Raw genomic sequence first — 18359 nt, forward strand, 5'->3', positions numbered from 1 at the left:
CGCACGACAGACGTTAAAGGAGTAAAACATAAATTCCCACAAAATTGTCCTAAATAAAACAAGTACAAACAATCTGAGTCACAGCGTTTCTGTTCTTTTTGGGTATGCTTCATACTTTCACTAGGATTATTTGGGAGAATTGACTTTATTCAATGATGACAGTCATTTGAAGCTAAATATGGTAAAGCACGTTAAATATTACCATGTTATTTGGAGCATTTGGGAATTTCAGCTGGAGTTCAATACTCCTAAAAAAAGAAGTTTGCTTATGTATTACAAACCAAAATTATAGAAACGTGGTTCAGGAAACAAATAGGGCATTCGCTTTGGATTTTGGTTTTCTGCCATGTTTTATTTATATAATTCTGCAGCAGCGCTGCTGAACCAAAGAAAGGCATTCGCCTTCCACATGAGATAAAGAACACATACAAATCAATTACATTCTTCCACTTAGCGTTAAATTTATGAGAGTAGTTGGTAATATAAAAAGCCTCTCTACTCCACCCCTTTTGATGTTAATGGTTTCCTTCTGTGCTAAGTGACTGATGTATATTCTGTCTGTGTTCAAGAATAGATTTTTGCGTCACTTGCAAACACATCCAAAAGCAGCTCTGGCAACTCTTCAAGTGGGCTGGGAAAAGACGCTGGTGTGCAATTCCGCTGTGTTTGTTCTTGACTGGGAGAAAAGTAACCTCTGGGTGACCTCACGACCCCAGTGTCTGGAATTCCAAACTTTGGACAGATGAAATAACCAATCTCATGAAGTGCCGTGCCTTTATTTTTAGTTACTGCAAAGTTTCCCTTTCCTTACTGCTGTTTTTATTTTAGCAAGCATTTTCCTCTTAAAAGTCCTGAAACCAAGCGGGGCTGTGATTTCACTTTGCTGGTATGGGAAGCTGTTTCTTATGGTCTCGCAGACAGAGCAGAGCTACGGGAAGGAATAAAGTTCAAATTCAGAGTAAGACAGTATAAACAACTCAGTTTAACCCTCTTGTATTCTTTTCACCATGCTTACTTTCACAGCTTCATTTCTGTCCTCAGTGCTCATGCAAGCTTGCAAACACTCCCCTTTGCTGCGATCTTCAGAAGAGCCTGATTCTCAGCTCTGGACAGCATGCACTCACCTCGCCTCATGTCCCACAAGCACCTTTTTTATTAGTGCCACCCCATGACCTCGGGAGTGATGCACACGTAACACTCCTGTTGCTGTAGACATTAGGCGCAGATATAGTGCAGTTTACGCACACATTTAGGGATATCTTACTGCTCATTAGGTATAAGTGAAAAAAGTATAAGTGTATGAACTTACACAGCTTTGGACTCAAACCACCATGCCTTCAGAGGTGAGAAATGTATGCAGGTAGATTACTGACCTTCTAATTAACATGAGAAGTGTCTTTCAGATGCTTTGTGACACTCGTTTGTGCTACAGAACATTACAGGAATTGAGAACAGGAAGTAGAGTATATAAGCTTTGTGCCTATAAAGAAGAAAGTCTTCACCTTATTTCAGATACAAAAAAAAAAAAGAATTTAATGCCTGTTAGCATTTGAAGAAAATACACTTTTCTCCTGAATGCATACATCAGAATGTTACATGGAAGAAAGGCTTCAGATATTAGTGCTGAGAGGTTGCAAGTCCTTCCATTTCCAGATCCCCACTTGTCTGCCTAGATCACAAGATGTTAAAACAACCTTCTTTTAAAGGATGTTTCCACGTGGTGAGCAAGGTGGATCCCTGTGTCAGCTCCTATGCCACATGCTCCCTCTCTCTCCACATGCTATCTGGGAGCTCTGACAAAGCTCCAACAGCATGTGGGACAAGGAAAGCACTTCCCTCCCTTCCTACCCCACTTCCTGACTGAGAAAGATAAAAGCAGAGTTAAAGGAAGCTGGCTGACACTGCCTGGGCAAAGTTCATTGTGCTCGCTGAGGCAGACTGTAGGTTACACTGTCAGTCTGGTTGCAGCCTTTCAACTTGCAAGAAAACATGGAAGTGTGTAGTTAATTTTCATGCAAATCAATGCTCAATGTGTATTTTCTTCCCACATATGTCCCATATAAAATCATACACAGAGCTTATCAAAATTTCTTTTCACTTGCTATTCTTCTAAGTGGTAAATACATTAGGAATCCATTAAGAAAAAGTTAAAGGAAATAGTCACGTTTGTGGCTTTATAGGAAATAGGGGTACGCCCTGGAATACTTGTGGGGAGGATGGGGCAGAGCCATCACTACTTTGAAAAGATGAACATTTCCCCTCTACAATGCAGTTTCCACTTTACAAATAAATGACTTGAGGTTTAAGAAGACTCTTTTCAAAGTCTGTCAGCTCAGATTAAACAAAGAGTCAAAAGAGTCTGTGCTCATTGAGCCCAATGGCTGCTGCATAGAATAGAATAATCTACCATTTCTTCCAAGAAGATGTAGAGATGGCTTAAAAGCAGATAAATCTCTGATTTATACAGCTAAATTAAATCCTGAAGAAGTTCAGCTTTAGTAAAATTTTATTCAAAAGGACAAGAAGGAATGGTGATTCTTCATTTTATTTCACTGGAGGGCTCTACTGAATCCAGATGGATGTTACCTGAGAAATAAATTACAAGCTTATTCTAAGAGCTACAATATCATCATCTCATCCTTTCCAGCAGTTATCAACCATTTTAAATTGTTCTTTTTAAAACTTAGTTATAACCATTCATTTTCAAAGACCTTGATTAAACAAGAAACTTGGAAAAATTTTAAAGCTTTTGATATTTCATAAAACCACTAATTAGGCAATACCAGCTGTCAAGTGATTTTTTTTTTTTTTTTATAAGTACAGCTTCTGATTTCTAGAAATATTGTTAATATTTCTGTCTTTTTGTAAGTATACACAGACAAATCTCTAAAGCATCGCATACACAATTTAAAGTATTTGTCTTTCCAGCAGACCTGTTTGATGCAGCCTTAGCACATGTAGCTAATCCTTGGAGCCATGCCCCCAATACAGATGTGCCACTGATCCACTTGCATTATCATGTGAATGATGCAAATTCTGAGGTTAAGGCTGCCAGGACCTTAGTACACCCAAAGGAAGACTCTACTCCTCAAGTGGTCATGGCTCCTTCTATTGCCAGTGGAAAAAGGCACCTCCAGAGGGCAATTATCTGTGCTCTAGCAATTATCTGTGCTCTAGCTTAGCCAGGATGAATCTTCTTTCAGATCACCTTTATCCACTCAGAAGATACATATGGTACTCAGATAACTAGCACACACTATACACTTCCTTGCTAATGTCATAAATAGTATTTTATTTAATTTAATGTACAGTAATGTGCACCCCATTTCACAGGTGCACTGTGAAGGCACATGACTTTCCCGTGGCTCCATGACAGGAAGAGCTGGGAATAAAAATCTAAGCTCCCAGCAGAAAAAATAAACTCCTTTTGAATGTCCTAAGTGTACAATGACAGTTTGCAACCAAATGTGTAGCTTACTGGAACATGCGTTCACACTCAGTAAGGTCTACCTTAATATTAACACTGTGTAACAAGTCCTAACATAATGCAAAGCATTCAGTCTATTGTAACTCAGTATTACTTTCCAGCAGTATAAGCAGGTTTATTTTCAGATAGGATTTGTTCAGTTTAGCACTTGCTAAGAAAGGTGAGACTGGAAACTGATGATATTTAAGCTTTGTCAGGGAAAAAAACCAAGAGGCTACAGCTTAGTGGAGGTCAGATGGAAAGGGACAATGAGCTACTATAGAGCAACCTTTATTTCAGAGTTAAGTCACACTGCTGTTGAAAAATATATGCCATAAGGATAGGCAAAAGCAGTCATAGAGTTAATTAACAATCCAAAGCTTCACTGACAAATCTCTGATTAAAACCTTGCTGCTGAAAGTGAATCCTCCTGTGATTTGGTTAAAAACACATTTAGCATGGCAGTTATTTTCATGGTGGGAATTTCAGACACTTAGAAAGCAAAGAATACTGCTGGGCTTTATATTAAAAAGTGTGAGACATTCTAAACGTTCTTAGACACAACATAGACTGCCATATGTTTTACAGTTTCCTGCATTGACTTTGCCAAAAAAGAAAGGCCAAGTATTGTTTAGAATTGCACAAATTTGTCATGTGCATCCCAAAATAGCCCAAATCATACGTCTATAACTGCTCAAGACAACCCTACAAGCAATCACAATAACAGGTATCTTCTGAATTACGTCTTTACAGTTGGCATTCAAAAGCATCCAAGGCAAACCTAAAGAAGGCATATGTAGCTCTACCAAAGGTAGAATTGTGTTTCTTGTAAGGTATTAAATTTAACTGTTGTGTTTGAGGCCAGAAAATGGCATCAACTCTTGAAAAATGTTTCTGGAACAACACTATCACAGAGATAATAGTTATGGAATGATTGAAAACTACTTAAACCCCAGTTCAGTGTAGGAAAGGCACTGCTAAATGGGCATTCCTCCCCCACTGAAAAAGGGGAAGAAGAAATTCAGAACAAAAGGCAAAGGAAAAATTAACCAGCGATAATGACTAGATTAAAAACAAAAACACTGTGACTTGTAGGCAACATGAATAATGATTAACAACAATAAAAAATGAGTAATAATCAGCTGCATTTTATCAACTCTTGTCTCTTCTCACTCTTGGGCAAAGAAGTTTTAAATTGGAAATGTTCAAATCAACAGCTGATAGTACTAGAAAGTAAAAAATCTGTGGAAAGTATGTGTTACTTCACTCTGAAAAAAGAATTTGAGTCAAACCAACCCGGAATTCTTCAGTGGTTCTAAATTTCCATTGCTGATGCACTAGATGTCAAGACTTACATAGCCTTTCTGTATCTGTATTTTAGATGTTACAGAAACAGAATTATCAGGATTCACAAAACAAACCAAAAACATTGGCATGAAGCAAACAAAAGTAGCACTTCACTTTGTGACTCAGAAAATGTCTCTTTCATATACAGCTCAAAAAGTAAAAAGAGAACAAGATCAGAGCTGAACTTAAATTCACAGCATAGACCAGCTTACTCTATACTTTTCAAATACATGCTGCTTGACTGAGACTCCTGAACTCAATTTAGTTTCCCTTTCTTTCATAAAGGCCAACCTCCCTCTACCAGTGAGAGAAATAAGTAGGTAGAACTCAGTTTCAGTAATGCGAAAGGACATAAAAGGTTCTTGTAAATCAGCTAAAAAGTGCAAGAGAAAAATCTCCACATAAAAACTAAATCTGAGGCATGTCTCAGGCTGCAAGTATAATGAAAAATAGAACAGTCGGAAGCAGCTAGACTTATCCAGCCTATTTCTATCTATAGAGGAGGCACCTTAGTGATTCTGCCTTCTGCTCATAACTAAACACTTAGCTGCAGTTTTTTGGCTGAGTGTTGGTTTTTGTTTCATTTTAAATTTTTCTTACCTCCTCTTCATGCAGAACCACTTGACCTTTGAGTGGATTTCCCAGTGGTGCCGCAGTCACAAAAGGCTGCCAGACGTGTCCAGCTGTTCTTGGGAAGATGTCATACAAATCCACAAAGTGTCCATTCTTACTAGAAACATTCATGAAGTACAAGGAAACAGGATTGCAGGTAGTGACATAAAGAACATTTTCAGTTTCCTCTTCTGAAATAAGAAAGTAACAATAAGAGAAGGCAACTGACACTGCATATCGCTCTTTAGGAAATACATATATGTCATAAACTAAGCAGATAATACACCAAAATGTACAGCAAAATTACCGTGACAAAGGGCGAGAAAGATGGAGATAAACAGTCTGTCAGTATTAAATCATAGAATTAGCTAGGTTGGAAAAGACCTACAAGATAATCCAGTCCAACCATACACTTTCCACCAGTAACCCCACTAAACCATGTCTCTCAACGCTATATCTAAATGTTTCTTGAACACCTCCAGGGACAGTGACTCAACCACCTCCCTGGGCAGCCCATTCCAGCACCTGACCACTCTTTCAGAAAAGTAGTATTTCCTGATGTCCAGCATAAATCTCCCCTGGCACAACTTGAGGCCGTTCCCCCTCATCCTGTCACTAGTTATAAGAGAGAAGAGGCTGACCCCCAGCTCACTACAACCTCCCTTCAGGTAGTTATAGAGAGCAATAAGGTCTCCCCTGAGCCTCCTCTTCTCCAGACTGAACAATCCCAGCTCTCTCAGCCACTTCCCATAAGGCCTGTGCTCCAGACCCCTCACCAGCTTTGTCACCCTGCTCTGAACATGCTCCAGGGCCTCAACATCTTTCTTGCAGTGAGGGGCCCAAAACTGGTCACAGTACTCAAGGTGCGGCCTCACTAGGGCTGAGTACAGAGGGACAATTACCTCCCTACTCCTACTGGCAACACTATTTCTGATACAAGCGGGGATGCCATTGGCCTTCTTGGCCACCTGGGCGCATTGCTGGCTCATGCTCAGCCGAGTGTCGACCAACACCCCCAGGTCTGTTTCCTCTACACAGTCTTCCAGTCACTCTGCCCCAAGCCTGTAGCGTTGCCTGGGGCTGTTGTGGCCAAAGTGCAGGACCCGGCACTTGGTCTTGTTGAACCTCATCCCATTGGCTTCAGCCCAGAGATCCAGCCTGTCCAGATTCCTCTGTAGGGACTTGCTACCCCCAGGCAGATCGACACTTCCTGCCAGCTTGGTGTCGTCTGCAAACTTACAGAGGGTGCTCTCAATGCCCTCATCCAGGTCATCAATAAAGATATCGAAGAGGACAGGCCCCAGCACCGATCCCTGGGGAACACCACTCATGACCAGTCACCAGCTGGATTTAACTCCATTCGCCACCACTCTTTGGGCCCGGCCTTCCAGCCAGCTCCTTACCCAGCAAAGAGTGTACCTGTCCAAGCCATGGGCTGCCAGCTTCTCCAGGAGAATAAAACGTTAACAAGCAGACTCCTGCCACAACACTATGAACTCTTCAAACAAGTAGTCCAAGACACATTTGCCTAAATAAGACTGTAGTGCCTGCCAGCATATGCAAAATGTGCCAAGACCTTTTTGTTTGTTTATAATTTTGTTTCTCCCTCCTTCTCTAGCTCATCCTCTCTTTCAATTAATATATGTAATAATTACACAAGGGATGAAAAGAGACTTTTCACAATGAGCACTTCATGCTGGCCTGCAGACAATTCTCAAAATCAAACCAAAGTGATGTAGTTTCTCTTTTACAGTCATGAAAGCTTGTGAATGTATGTGAAACTCAGGCTACAAGCAGAAAAAGGAGCACTCCATTACTAATCACCAGCAATCTGTTTATAACACATAACAAAGTTTAGACATTTAAGGATAAACTCCGAAAAAGTTTATGAATATTGCCAGAGATGCAACTCACTTTGGGACATTAATATAGATAAATAAAGCAGGTTTGATTCAGCGAGAAAGAATTTTAATCATTTTAAGCACAGCTTAAGTTGTAAGCAACTTGCAAGATTTGTATTAAAACTGAATTGACCTAGGGAAAGGGAGAAAAAGTCAAAGAATCATTTTCTGAAACATTACAGTGTTGAACATAAAAACTAGACAGACTTGCAATTTCGTGGCTGTGTTCTACTTTAAATATCTTTCTCTTGGTTTGAGAAGGATGCATATCCTTACAAAGACCACACTGTATCACTGAAATTACACTCCCTTTTCAGTGGCTAATTACTTTTTATTTCAACTACAGCTAAAAAAAAAAAAGTGGAAGAAGATAAATTATTTTTCACAGAATCACAGAATCATAGAGGTTGGAAGGGATTTCTGGAGATCACCTAGTCCAATCCCCCTGCAGTTCCCTACAGCAGGTTGCACAAGTAGGGATCCAGACTGGTTTTGAGTATCTCCAGAGGAGGCCCCATGACCTCTCTGGGCAGCCTGTTCCAGTGCTCTGTCACCCTCAAAGTAAAGTAGTTCTTTCACATGTTTGTATATTTCCTGTGTTCCAGTTTTTGCCTGTTGTCACTTGTCCCGTCACTGGGCATCACCAAAAAGAGCCTGCCCCTATCCACTTGACTCCCACCCTTTAGATATTCATAAGCATTGATAAGATCCTCTCTCGGTCTTTTCCAGGCTGAACAGCCCCAGGTTCTTCCTATACTCCAAGTCCTAGTACTACTCCTGCAGTCATTTGCAAAGATATCCATATATACTAACTACTGAAAATACACTCAAGTGTTGTTTTTACCCTTATACTCACACATGTTGCTTTTTCATGTTCTGTCACTGGCTATCAGCAGGCATATATGATGTCAGTAGCCTAACTCTTCTTCATCTCCAGGGTATTTCATATACTTATGACATCAGGGACCATTACAAAAGTTACTAGTTTTTCTTACCGCACCTTTTGTTACGGTGACATCACAAACGAAGTTAATTTCACCCAAAGGCAGCGTCCAATAAGCAAGTTCTTCTGTGAAACTGAGGGACCGGGCTTCATGTCGTTCCAGTGGAAATCCTTGAATATTTAAGTATACGGGGCCCTAAAACAAATGGTAATGAGGGCTTGCTAAAATACTTTGTTCACTTTGTTCCTTTTAATAACGAATTTATTAAAATTAAAATTAAAATTTATCAAAATCTAGAAGTCTTCTTCAAAACCGTTAATACTAATAATATCAGAAACAGATCAATTACTAAACAAATGACAGGGAAGAAGAAATGCTTTTCTGCAAGCTTTCTGAATGTTCATACAGCCGTTTTCTTTGCAGTATAGCAACCATCATGCCTTTCTCCTTCATGGGTTGGTTTGCAACCATTATTGCTCAACAGATTGAGGGAAATATCACATTCTGATAAAATTCAATCCATACAAGGGAAAAAGAAATCAGAATATTTCTTGTCTCAAAGAAGTTCAATGGTAATTTCTTGTTTTATAAATCCCACATCGAATTAGCAGTTCAGGGTTTTTCCTTACTGACTGCAGTAGTAATTACTGAAGTTAGGCCAAGAGCTCAAAGCTGAAAAGGACTTTAAAGCTTTGGCTGCAGGTCAAATTGTACCAAAGTTTCAGATTCAAACTTGGCAGTGCCAAAGACCCTTAAGAATTCAGTTGCATGTAAAACATACAGGAAAAAGCTTTCTTTTCAGTCTCTGATCTTATCCAAAAATTGAAGTCTGGGGGCTGAAGCCAACCACCTCCAAGCATCCAAAACATCTGCAGAGTTCTTTCAAATATGGTATTTTCAGTGTCCTTAAAATAGCTCTTTTCAAGAACTTCTGAACAAATGTAGTGATTTTTAAAGGGCAGCCTACCCTCTGAGGGTGAGGTACACAAGAAAGTTTGTTTTTCAAGTCAGCATTAAAAAACATAAACAGGTAAGAAGAGCCAAACTTTGTATATAGTCTTTTTCCTGAATAAACTACACTTTGGATCCTTCACATCCCAATACATAAAGAGAGTGTTTGATAATTAAAAAAAAAAAAAAAAAAGGAAAAGAAAAGAAAATGAGACAAACCTTTACATCTATTTTTTGACTTTCTGTGGGACACAGCAGTTTCTGTTGTGCATTTCCTGGCTGATGGATTTTCCAGTAGCCCATAAATTTATGATCTGGTAATGGCAGTCTGTCAAACAATGTAGGGACAAACGAATTTTTATATTCATTAACCAGCAACTGATATGGAATAAATCATTTAAACAACACCATTTTTCCAACTTGTCATATCTGAAGATTTTCTTGCACAAAATGCTTCCTCACTAAAATATGTCATTTCTTTTATGTTTTAAATCACAAAGATTTAGCCTTCTGGAATACTAATAACATCACAACCTAAACAGCGTGATAAAAAAAGGAATCACTCATACAATATGGCCTCAAATGAAACACTTTTCCATTCTGAATTATCTAGGGCATGTAGCAAAATATATCCAAGCCATCTCTTGCTTTGCTTTACTCGAGTCAGGCAGGACGCGATAGTACCGCATTAAGCTACTACTGTAAGCAACACACTCCTCTAAAAACAGTAGACTAAGCACAGTAAACACTGTGGAAATTTAACTATGCAATAAATGCAATGATTTTTTTTCCATATATTTTGCCAGTGTTCACATGAACATTGACAATGTAATACAGATGTGAGAATATGCCACTGCCTTCTTCAGCCTACAGAAAGGGCATAGCCTTCTTTGAGAGCCTCTATTGGTTTCACTGGTCCAACTTCTTTATTTCTGAACCTTTTACTGAGGGAAGAAATACACAGGCCACAGCAAAAATCATTTATAAAGGAAAAGAAAATGCTGGCATACGACAAAGTAGTTTGACAGCAGAACAGGGACATTTTCTCCAGTGATTTGCAACCACTAAAAGCAGTTTGACTTTGTTGATAGACATGAATGCATTCGAGCTAGTGAACTCATCACTTCTGGTTTCTTTTATTTAGGAACTGTTGCTCCTAAAGAGACCTATCAAAACTGCATTCTGTGTTACAAGCAGTTGCACATTATTGTACAGCTACATAACTTGGCAAGAGAACAGAAGACATTCCCTCTCCCAGTTTCTATAAATATCTCTAAAGTCTATTTTAAGGAAGTTCTCTTAGACTGTTAAAAGCCTGTGCTTGATCTCTTCTACCCCTTTTGATGATGCTTGTTCCTACTGTTAAAAATGTTCCCCTCTCCCCCCCAGTCTGGCCACTCTAAACATAAGTCATTAGTTTTTCTTCTTGATACTCTTTCCAGAATAAGGAGAGATTTCAGAAAAAAATCTTTGGGATAATATATGAATGTTGGTAAATTTTGGTATTATTTTTTTTACTGAGAATTTAAGGAAAAAGAGAAGGAATGAACACTAATACCCTCTAATCATTCCAACTCAGGCAGGAAAGATTCATTAACATTTCTTACTGGTATACACCAAACCTCAAGCAACCTGGATAAGGCAGTATCCACAGGGAAGCAGTCACTCCATCTCCATCCTCATTCTGAGTGTGGACAAAATGCCAAGGCAGTCAGATAGCCAAAGACAGTCTGACTTATTTGGAAATAGAAAATGGTTTGGTGCTGCCAGCACTATGTACCACTGGGGCACATAGAGAGGGAAGTGTATTTCATTATTTCCCTCATTCAGTCAAAGAACCAGCAGAGCATTCACTGCCTGTTTGTGGCCTATTTATCATTGAATTTATGAATATTAATAGATACCAATGTTTAAACATTGATTTATTTTGTGTTCTTCCTCATTTCAGTTTGCATTTTTCCATTCTTTATACATAGCAGGACTAGCCAGATTCTTCCCAAATTAAGAATTAAATTTAAGCCAGACTTAAAAGAAAAGCAAATGCATATATATCACATTAAAATATTCAGACCATTAAGAAAAAAATGTTCAGGAAGTACTACTTCAACATATACACAATTCTTAGATTAATGCAGTCAGAAAAAGGGCAAACAGTCCAGTCACTGGATAAGTCAGCTTATCCATAAACTGGAATTTTACTCTAAGCTTCCACTTGGGTTTCAAAATGATTTGCTGGCAAAACTTTGGTTGTACTGAGCTGAAACTGTTCTGCGTGCAAAAGAAACTGGAATTCTTTTTTTCTAGGGTAACTGTGAATAGCAAAATCTCCGATATGCCTGTAATCAGCAATAACGGTTTCCTGTTAGCTCAATGGAACATCAGCTTTCAGAAGGATATGGATTCCTTATTAATTCCTTACATATTACTTTCATGTACAACATTGTAGAAATCAACAGGTTCACTAATAATCAGGAGTACTTATTACATTTTAAAACAAAAAATACGTCATAACTAGCTCTAATAAAATACTCTGTTTTATACAGCAACAGAATTACGGATTGCGTTCTCAGAGAAACAAAACTTTTCCACTCTGTTTCAGCTTTTTGGAGATTTGCTTTGCTAATGGATTTCTTCCCTCAGGAAAATTCATTTCTCCTTTCTCGCAGATTTTTGAGGTTTTGTTCTCTTCCCTGCTCCTGAATGATTTAGCATCTCTGGGGAGCAGCCTAAGCCATCAGGAACAGCAAAGAGGAGGGAGAGGTAGATCAGAATTTAGGAGTAAAACATAGAACAGAATTCATAACACAAAGTTCCTTTGTCAAGAAAAATAGGGCCTGACAACTCTACTTTATTCCATCTCACTGCACAGAAACCTAGTCTAAGAAAGTCTAGAAGAAGCTGGTGGCACTAAAGGTCTTAGAGCCAGTCTGCCTCCTGATGATTTTCTGGAGTGAGGGTACAGAAGAGCTGGAGCAACACAACCACTCTAGAGACACCTACACATCTGAACAGTTTTCCTCTACTGAATATGCATGACATTCATTGAAGTAGGGAGCTTATTTTCCTTTCCCAGGATTTACAGGTAACAACTAAGTTTTGAAAATAACTTGAAGTGACAGTGCTAGTAAAAAGATTCATAGGGCACTTCTGCCCCTCTGCAGTATTTCAAATGAATTAACTGAACCAAATGCTGCTTATATAAAAGGCAGACAGAAAACTGTGGAAATGGCACCAGTGGCAAAAAGCTGAGAAAAAGAGATCTGATGGGTGTAGAAAAGTGCAGTGGATTGTTAAGAACTGTACTGAAACATCATTGCTATTTCCAGTAATGTACAGAACAACCCTCAATTTATGCTTTCCTCAAAAGCTGGAAGGAGTTTATAGAGCACAAAAAACAACAGGCTGCAGTAATCTTGTAAGGAAGCCAAGACTTAAAAGCATGTTCTAATGAATTATTCCTAATCACTTCTTTCATTATGGATCTGTGAACATTTGTAGGTTAAGAAAAAGTTAGAAATATTTTTATGTTATTTTGCTCCTAGTTTTACATCCTGGTTTTCCTTAAGGTTGCTATTGTCCATGAAATGGTTACATATGAAGACAGTTTAGAAAAGGTGATGGGCACAGGACTTACGGTTGATGTGGCAACTCTACATAAAACTATTATTTAACCTGATTGTGTTCATACACAGCAGTCTGAAGGGAGACAATCTGTCAAAAGATAATTCTTGAGCAGCCTCTGATGCTGGAAAACTTCTCAAAGTGATATCTAGAGCACATTTTTTTTTCACTTTTTAGATTTAGAAAATACATTCATTTCAGGCTAATTTGAAAAAATATGTATCTTCAAAAAGGCAGTACAACTTGTTATATAAATTTATCCATTTACATTTCTGAAATACACTGGGAAATAGCTAAGAATATTGTAAGAATAAAGTTTTACTGAATAAAAATCATCTACATCCAGCTATCTTACTAACACAGAGTCGGACCAACTTCAATAGGTAACAGAACTGTTTAGTACTTGATTCTGCAAATCATCTCAATAGCGGAACATAATGTAGTATTCAAGGACTTTTGCATTGCAAAACTTGTTACTTAATTCTATAGCTTTGGTATTCTTATCAATAGCAATGATTTGGCTGCAGACATGATTCAGATCCTAAGGCAGAATAGGCTTCAAATCCCCCCCTTGGTTTTCATGTTTCTTAATAGAATCACTGAGCAATTTATCATGGAAGCTAGAAGTCAATCAATAGATTGCCAACTTGTGTGAGACTCTAAGTAGCTAGGAAGGCAAGTTTAAAATAGAAAATGATCTTGAAAAACAGAGAAATAATCTGAAAAAAATACAATATATTAAGAAAAATGTAAATACGAGAGAAACTTATTACCTAAAACAGATCAGGGAGTTCTGGAGGTCAGTGTTTAAAAAACCAAGCATGAGTTAAATGTTACAGGAAATGCAAACACTGGTATTTTAAAATTTTAAAATGGAGTGTTGTATGAAATACAACTCTATATTTTCACACTACTCTACCCAGCTCTAGCAGAAACTAACCTGCTCAGTTTCACATCCCATGTTTAAAGACAAACCTGTGCATGGGACGACTTTGTAGCCCTCCACCAGACTCTCTCTAGAAGTTCTCTGACTTTCTAGAACTGAGGAGCCCAGAACTGGACACAGTATGACAGATGTGGCCTCACCAGGGCACAGCAGAGGGGGAGGATCACCTCCCTCGACCTGCTGGCCATGCTCTTTTTAATGCACTCCAGGATCCCATTGGCCTTCTTGGCCACAAGGGCACACTGCTGACTCATGATCAACCTGTTGTCCACTGGGACCCCGAGGTACTTCTCCACAGAGCTCCTTTCCATTAGGTCAGCCCCTAATCTGTACTGATGCATGCAGTTATTCCTCTTCAGATGTAGGATTCTGCACTTGCCCTTGTTGAACCTCACAAGGTTCCTCTCTACCCAACTCTCCAGCAAATCCAGCAAATTGGGTTGGAACAGATTTGTATACATTACTCCAGTGTACTTGTACCTCAAGGCAGAATTAGCCGTATCTAAACCATTCCTGGAAGATGTGCCTGCAATTCAAGGCGATCCACCCGTGGGTCACAAGCTCCACTTAAATCTCATGACCAAAAGCAAGGCCATTTTGGCAAAGAGAAGTCGGATAATCTGAAATACTAACTGTGGGAGATTCAAGTGAGATTCTGAGACCAAGATCACAGGATCATGAGTGCCAGGTGTCAGCATAGTCCCTATTTTGCACAGTGAGATCTAGAAAAGAGTTGCTTTTATGAACTGCTTATGATCTGCTCCTCCTGTTTCTCCCTACTTCTTCAGAGCACACGGTACCCACCTGTGAAAGAAATGTCAGTAAAAGTTTTGATGAGCATGTTGTGGGGTCTTTGTATGTCTGTCACCCTTGGTGTAACCTGTCCAGTAAAACTTCACTGACAGTTCCAAAGTGGTCAAATTTAAAATGATCAGATCCTTTTTGTTCTCACTTCTAGACAGACCAGTCCCCAGTAACAGTAGTCTTATGCTTCCTAAACCTCTGAAACCTTTCTCGTTGCTTGGAAGCCCTCTCTGTTCCACCCATAATCACCCACACCTAGTACTTCTAAAAATTATATATAAACTATATAAAGTGCAAATTTCTAAAAAAAATATGACAAACATCATAAAACTTTAAAACAGAAACTATGGAAAGAGTTTATAGTGTGTACTGTCAATTTGATGGACGCTGCACTTGCTCAACATCGGTTCCATTGGCATGTAATTCTTCTGTCAGCAAAACGAAAAGGTGCACCAGAGTCAACATACTGCCAGTCTCCTTTTAATAGTTGTATGTAGAATGTTAGATAAAATAAGTGTGCACCAGTAGAAGAACGTACACATAGACACCTAACATAAAGACATGATATCATAAGAATCAGTGCCTCCTTAGCAAATATAAAAGTAGTATGTCCCATGGAAAACACAATTCTCCATAAATCCATAGAACTTTCATCATTAAAGGGAAATATTTGTTTCTCCATCAATAAATTCCATATTACAGTTCAAGCCACATCAAGTTTTCTAACTGCTTTTCAGTATGATCTACTTAAACCTTTTATCCGTGAAATGCAGAACAACAGGTTAAATCTGTTTTACTTTCACAATTTATTCTTAAAAACAAAGCTATTTTGATTGTAAACTTTAAAATTTATCTGGTGCAATGCGTCAATTGTCAATATAATCAAAGTAATGGTGATATACACACACATAAAGAATGATTCCTAGAGCTTAGATCTTTGATTACACACACCGCTCTACCTTACAGATGTATTTTTGTAGAGCCTTTTGTGAATGTCAAAGACAAAATCCCAACAACACCGAAGACAACTTATTATTTTTGATACTAGTGGTAAATAACAGGACAGAAGCTTGTCATAGAATCATAGAATGGTCTGGGTTGAAAAGGACCTTAAAGATCATCGAGTTTCATCCCGCCTGCTGTGTGCAGGGTCACCAACCACTAGACGAGGCTGCCCAGAGCCACATCCAGCCTGGCCTTGAATGCCTCCAGGGACGGGGCATCCACAACCTCCTTGGGTAACCTGTTCCAGTGCGTCAACACCCTCTGTGTGAAAAACTTCCTCCTAATATCTAACCTAAATCTCTCCTGTCTTAGTTTAAAATCACTCCCCCTTGTTCTATCACTATCCACCCATGTAAACAATCGTTCCCCCTCCTGTATATACGCTCCTTTTAAATATTGGAAGGCCACAATGAGGTCTCCCTGGAACCTTCGCTTCTCTAAGCTAAACAAACCCAGTTCCCTCAACCTTTCTTCACAGGAGAGGTGCTCTAGCCCTCTGAAGCTTGTTGCCATTCAATTAAAAACACAGGAGAAGAAACAAGTATTTCCCTTTATTAATATATATTGTTTACCATACAAACTATCAATATGTACATGGGCATTAAGTAAAGACTGAATATTAGTAAAAAGCAATACTCTATCATAAAGAAATTTCAATTGTTGGAGATATATAAACTTAAACCAGAGGAGTACTTCAAGTATTCCAGGTTGGTTTAAAATCAGTTAGCAGCAAGTTAACACAACGGAACAAGTGATTATGAGGGACATGTCTTCTTAAAATGTATCTTATGTTACTCTTACTCCTTGGCCAGCTGTACATTGGTCGGTTTTGCTCCAATAGGTATCCCATATTTGTGCAAAGTGCTGATTAAGATTTCACGCATTTCGTTGTTGTAGGAGTCAAAGTCAAACACATTTCGAACAACATTCGCCAGTCCTTCAGTTGGGAATTTCTGTAAAGGAACAAAGTCCCACATTTATTTTACTGAATACCTCCATTAATAGCTCTAATAGAAACTCTGCTCAACTTACATAAATGATGAAGAAATCTTTTTAATAAATTTCTGGAATAAAAAAAAGGTACATTGCTTCAATTCAGAATGAAGTTCACAATGCTAAACTTGAATTAAACAAACAGAAAGGAGACAGTTAGTTAAATAATCACTTTCACTCATGTTTTGAAGAATCGTTTTTGTTACACACCTCACAAGGCGGCATAATCATTCAAATATATAATTAAACATAGCATATATTTTAAAATCTGGAACGGCTAACTGGGAAGTTCTGACACAAATACATATATTCATGTACTCAACTGCATAATTTACTTAAGAATTCTGATTCTCAATGTTGAATATGGAAAAGCAGAAGATGCATTGCTTGCTTACTAAAAATAACTTTATGTTGTGATGGATGTCAGTGGAAAAAGCCACTGAAGATGGACAATCTTTTTTTTACTGAAGAAAAACCCTACCTGAAATGTATACATAAAGAAAACAGTTATATCAAATTTTATTTAGGATTTCCAACAAAGAAAGTGCTAACTCTTGCTACTGAACTGGACTTTTGCTTTAAGGTCAGCGTTCTCTTCCAAGTTGTCCCTCACACCTTTAATTATTGTTGTTCTGCAAAGAAGAAAACACATTTTTCTGCTCTCATTTCCCACCAATACCTAGAATCCAGTAAGGCTTCTTCACTGATTGAATTCATGTAGTAGGAACCAGCTGAAAAGTAGAAAGTTTTTTTCAGGACCTTCAGAAGGCCCTATAGGCATCTTAGCTCTTCTGAAAATTGTTACCACATGTTCCATCAGTAACTTCCACTGTTTTTTGAAACTCCTATAGCACACGTGTACCTGTTCCCCATTAAATTAAGGCAGTTTGAAGTAAACATAGATTTTTATGCATGCTGCCATAATTTCAGGCTTAAATAACCTTATTTTTAAAGCCACATTTAGGTAATTTAAACAGAACACAGATTATCCAAAATTTAAATTTCATCTACCATTGACAAAAACAGCTGCTGTTTAAGTTGTACACATTAACACATCTAAATCACAGCCTTTTCACACATGTTTTTACCCTTGTAGGATGAAAATGGAGTAAATCAGTAAACAAGAATTTTAAAAACACCCAGACTACTATCTCCTAGAACTTTATCACCTAACTGCTTTATATCTTGGTATATGGAGCTGAAATCTTGACTGTTTTTTCCTCATCAGCAAGCAATGATTGGTACAAAAGCAACTTGAAAAAATGATTTAACACATGTCAGAGAAATGCATAAAAGCGTTTAAAAATAGTACTAATGAGTTGTAAAAGAAATAAAAACTAAGACATAAAACCAGACCTTTTTAATGAATTTTTTGACCTAAGCTCCTAAACAAACATCAGCATTAGTCGAGATTTTAACATTTTCCCAAATGAAGAAATACATAATTTCTTAAATAAAATATCAATGACACCAGCAAAGCCAAATTTAACTAGTTATTGTGGTACAACTGAATACCACTGCTAGAAATAGGCTTGTACAAAATCTTTTTTTAAGCTGTGGTGTACATGCCACAGAATTTTTCAGTTACTAGCATTGGTATAAAAGTATACTAAACTATGTACTACTTTTAATCCTATCCATGAGGAAGCTATTAGAAATTCTGTATTATTACAGCTTAGCAAAATATAGTTAGTGTATGATAATGTTTAAAATGTCCACTCCTTACCAAATGAAACAGATTCTAAAAAGAACACACAAGCTTTTCTCCC

At 38.1% G+C, this 18359-nt stretch overlaps 1 protein-coding gene across 2 annotated transcripts in view; it reads right to left on the minus strand.

Moving 5' to 3' along the window:
- VWA8 (von Willebrand factor A domain containing 8) overlaps nt 1–18359 on the minus strand; it is a 180503-nt gene that overhangs the window by 53507 nt on the left and 108637 nt on the right. For both annotated transcript variants that reach the window (XM_021375025.1, XM_021375031.1), the window contains 4 exons: nt 16399–16550; nt 9441–9549; nt 8327–8465; nt 5414–5616 (listed from right to left, as the gene is read on the minus strand). In XM_021375025.1, coding sequence (XP_021230700.1) covers nt 5414–5616; nt 8327–8465; nt 9441–9549; nt 16399–16550 — 603 coding nt within the window. The remainder of the gene's footprint in view (nt 1–5413; nt 5617–8326; nt 8466–9440; nt 9550–16398; nt 16551–18359) is intronic.

This window comes from Numida meleagris, chromosome 1 (assembly GCF_002078875.1).
Source record: "Numida meleagris isolate 19003 breed g44 Domestic line chromosome 1, NumMel1.0, whole genome shotgun sequence".
In the NCBI taxonomy this organism is placed as follows: Eukaryota; Metazoa; Chordata; class Aves; order Galliformes; family Numididae; genus Numida; species Numida meleagris.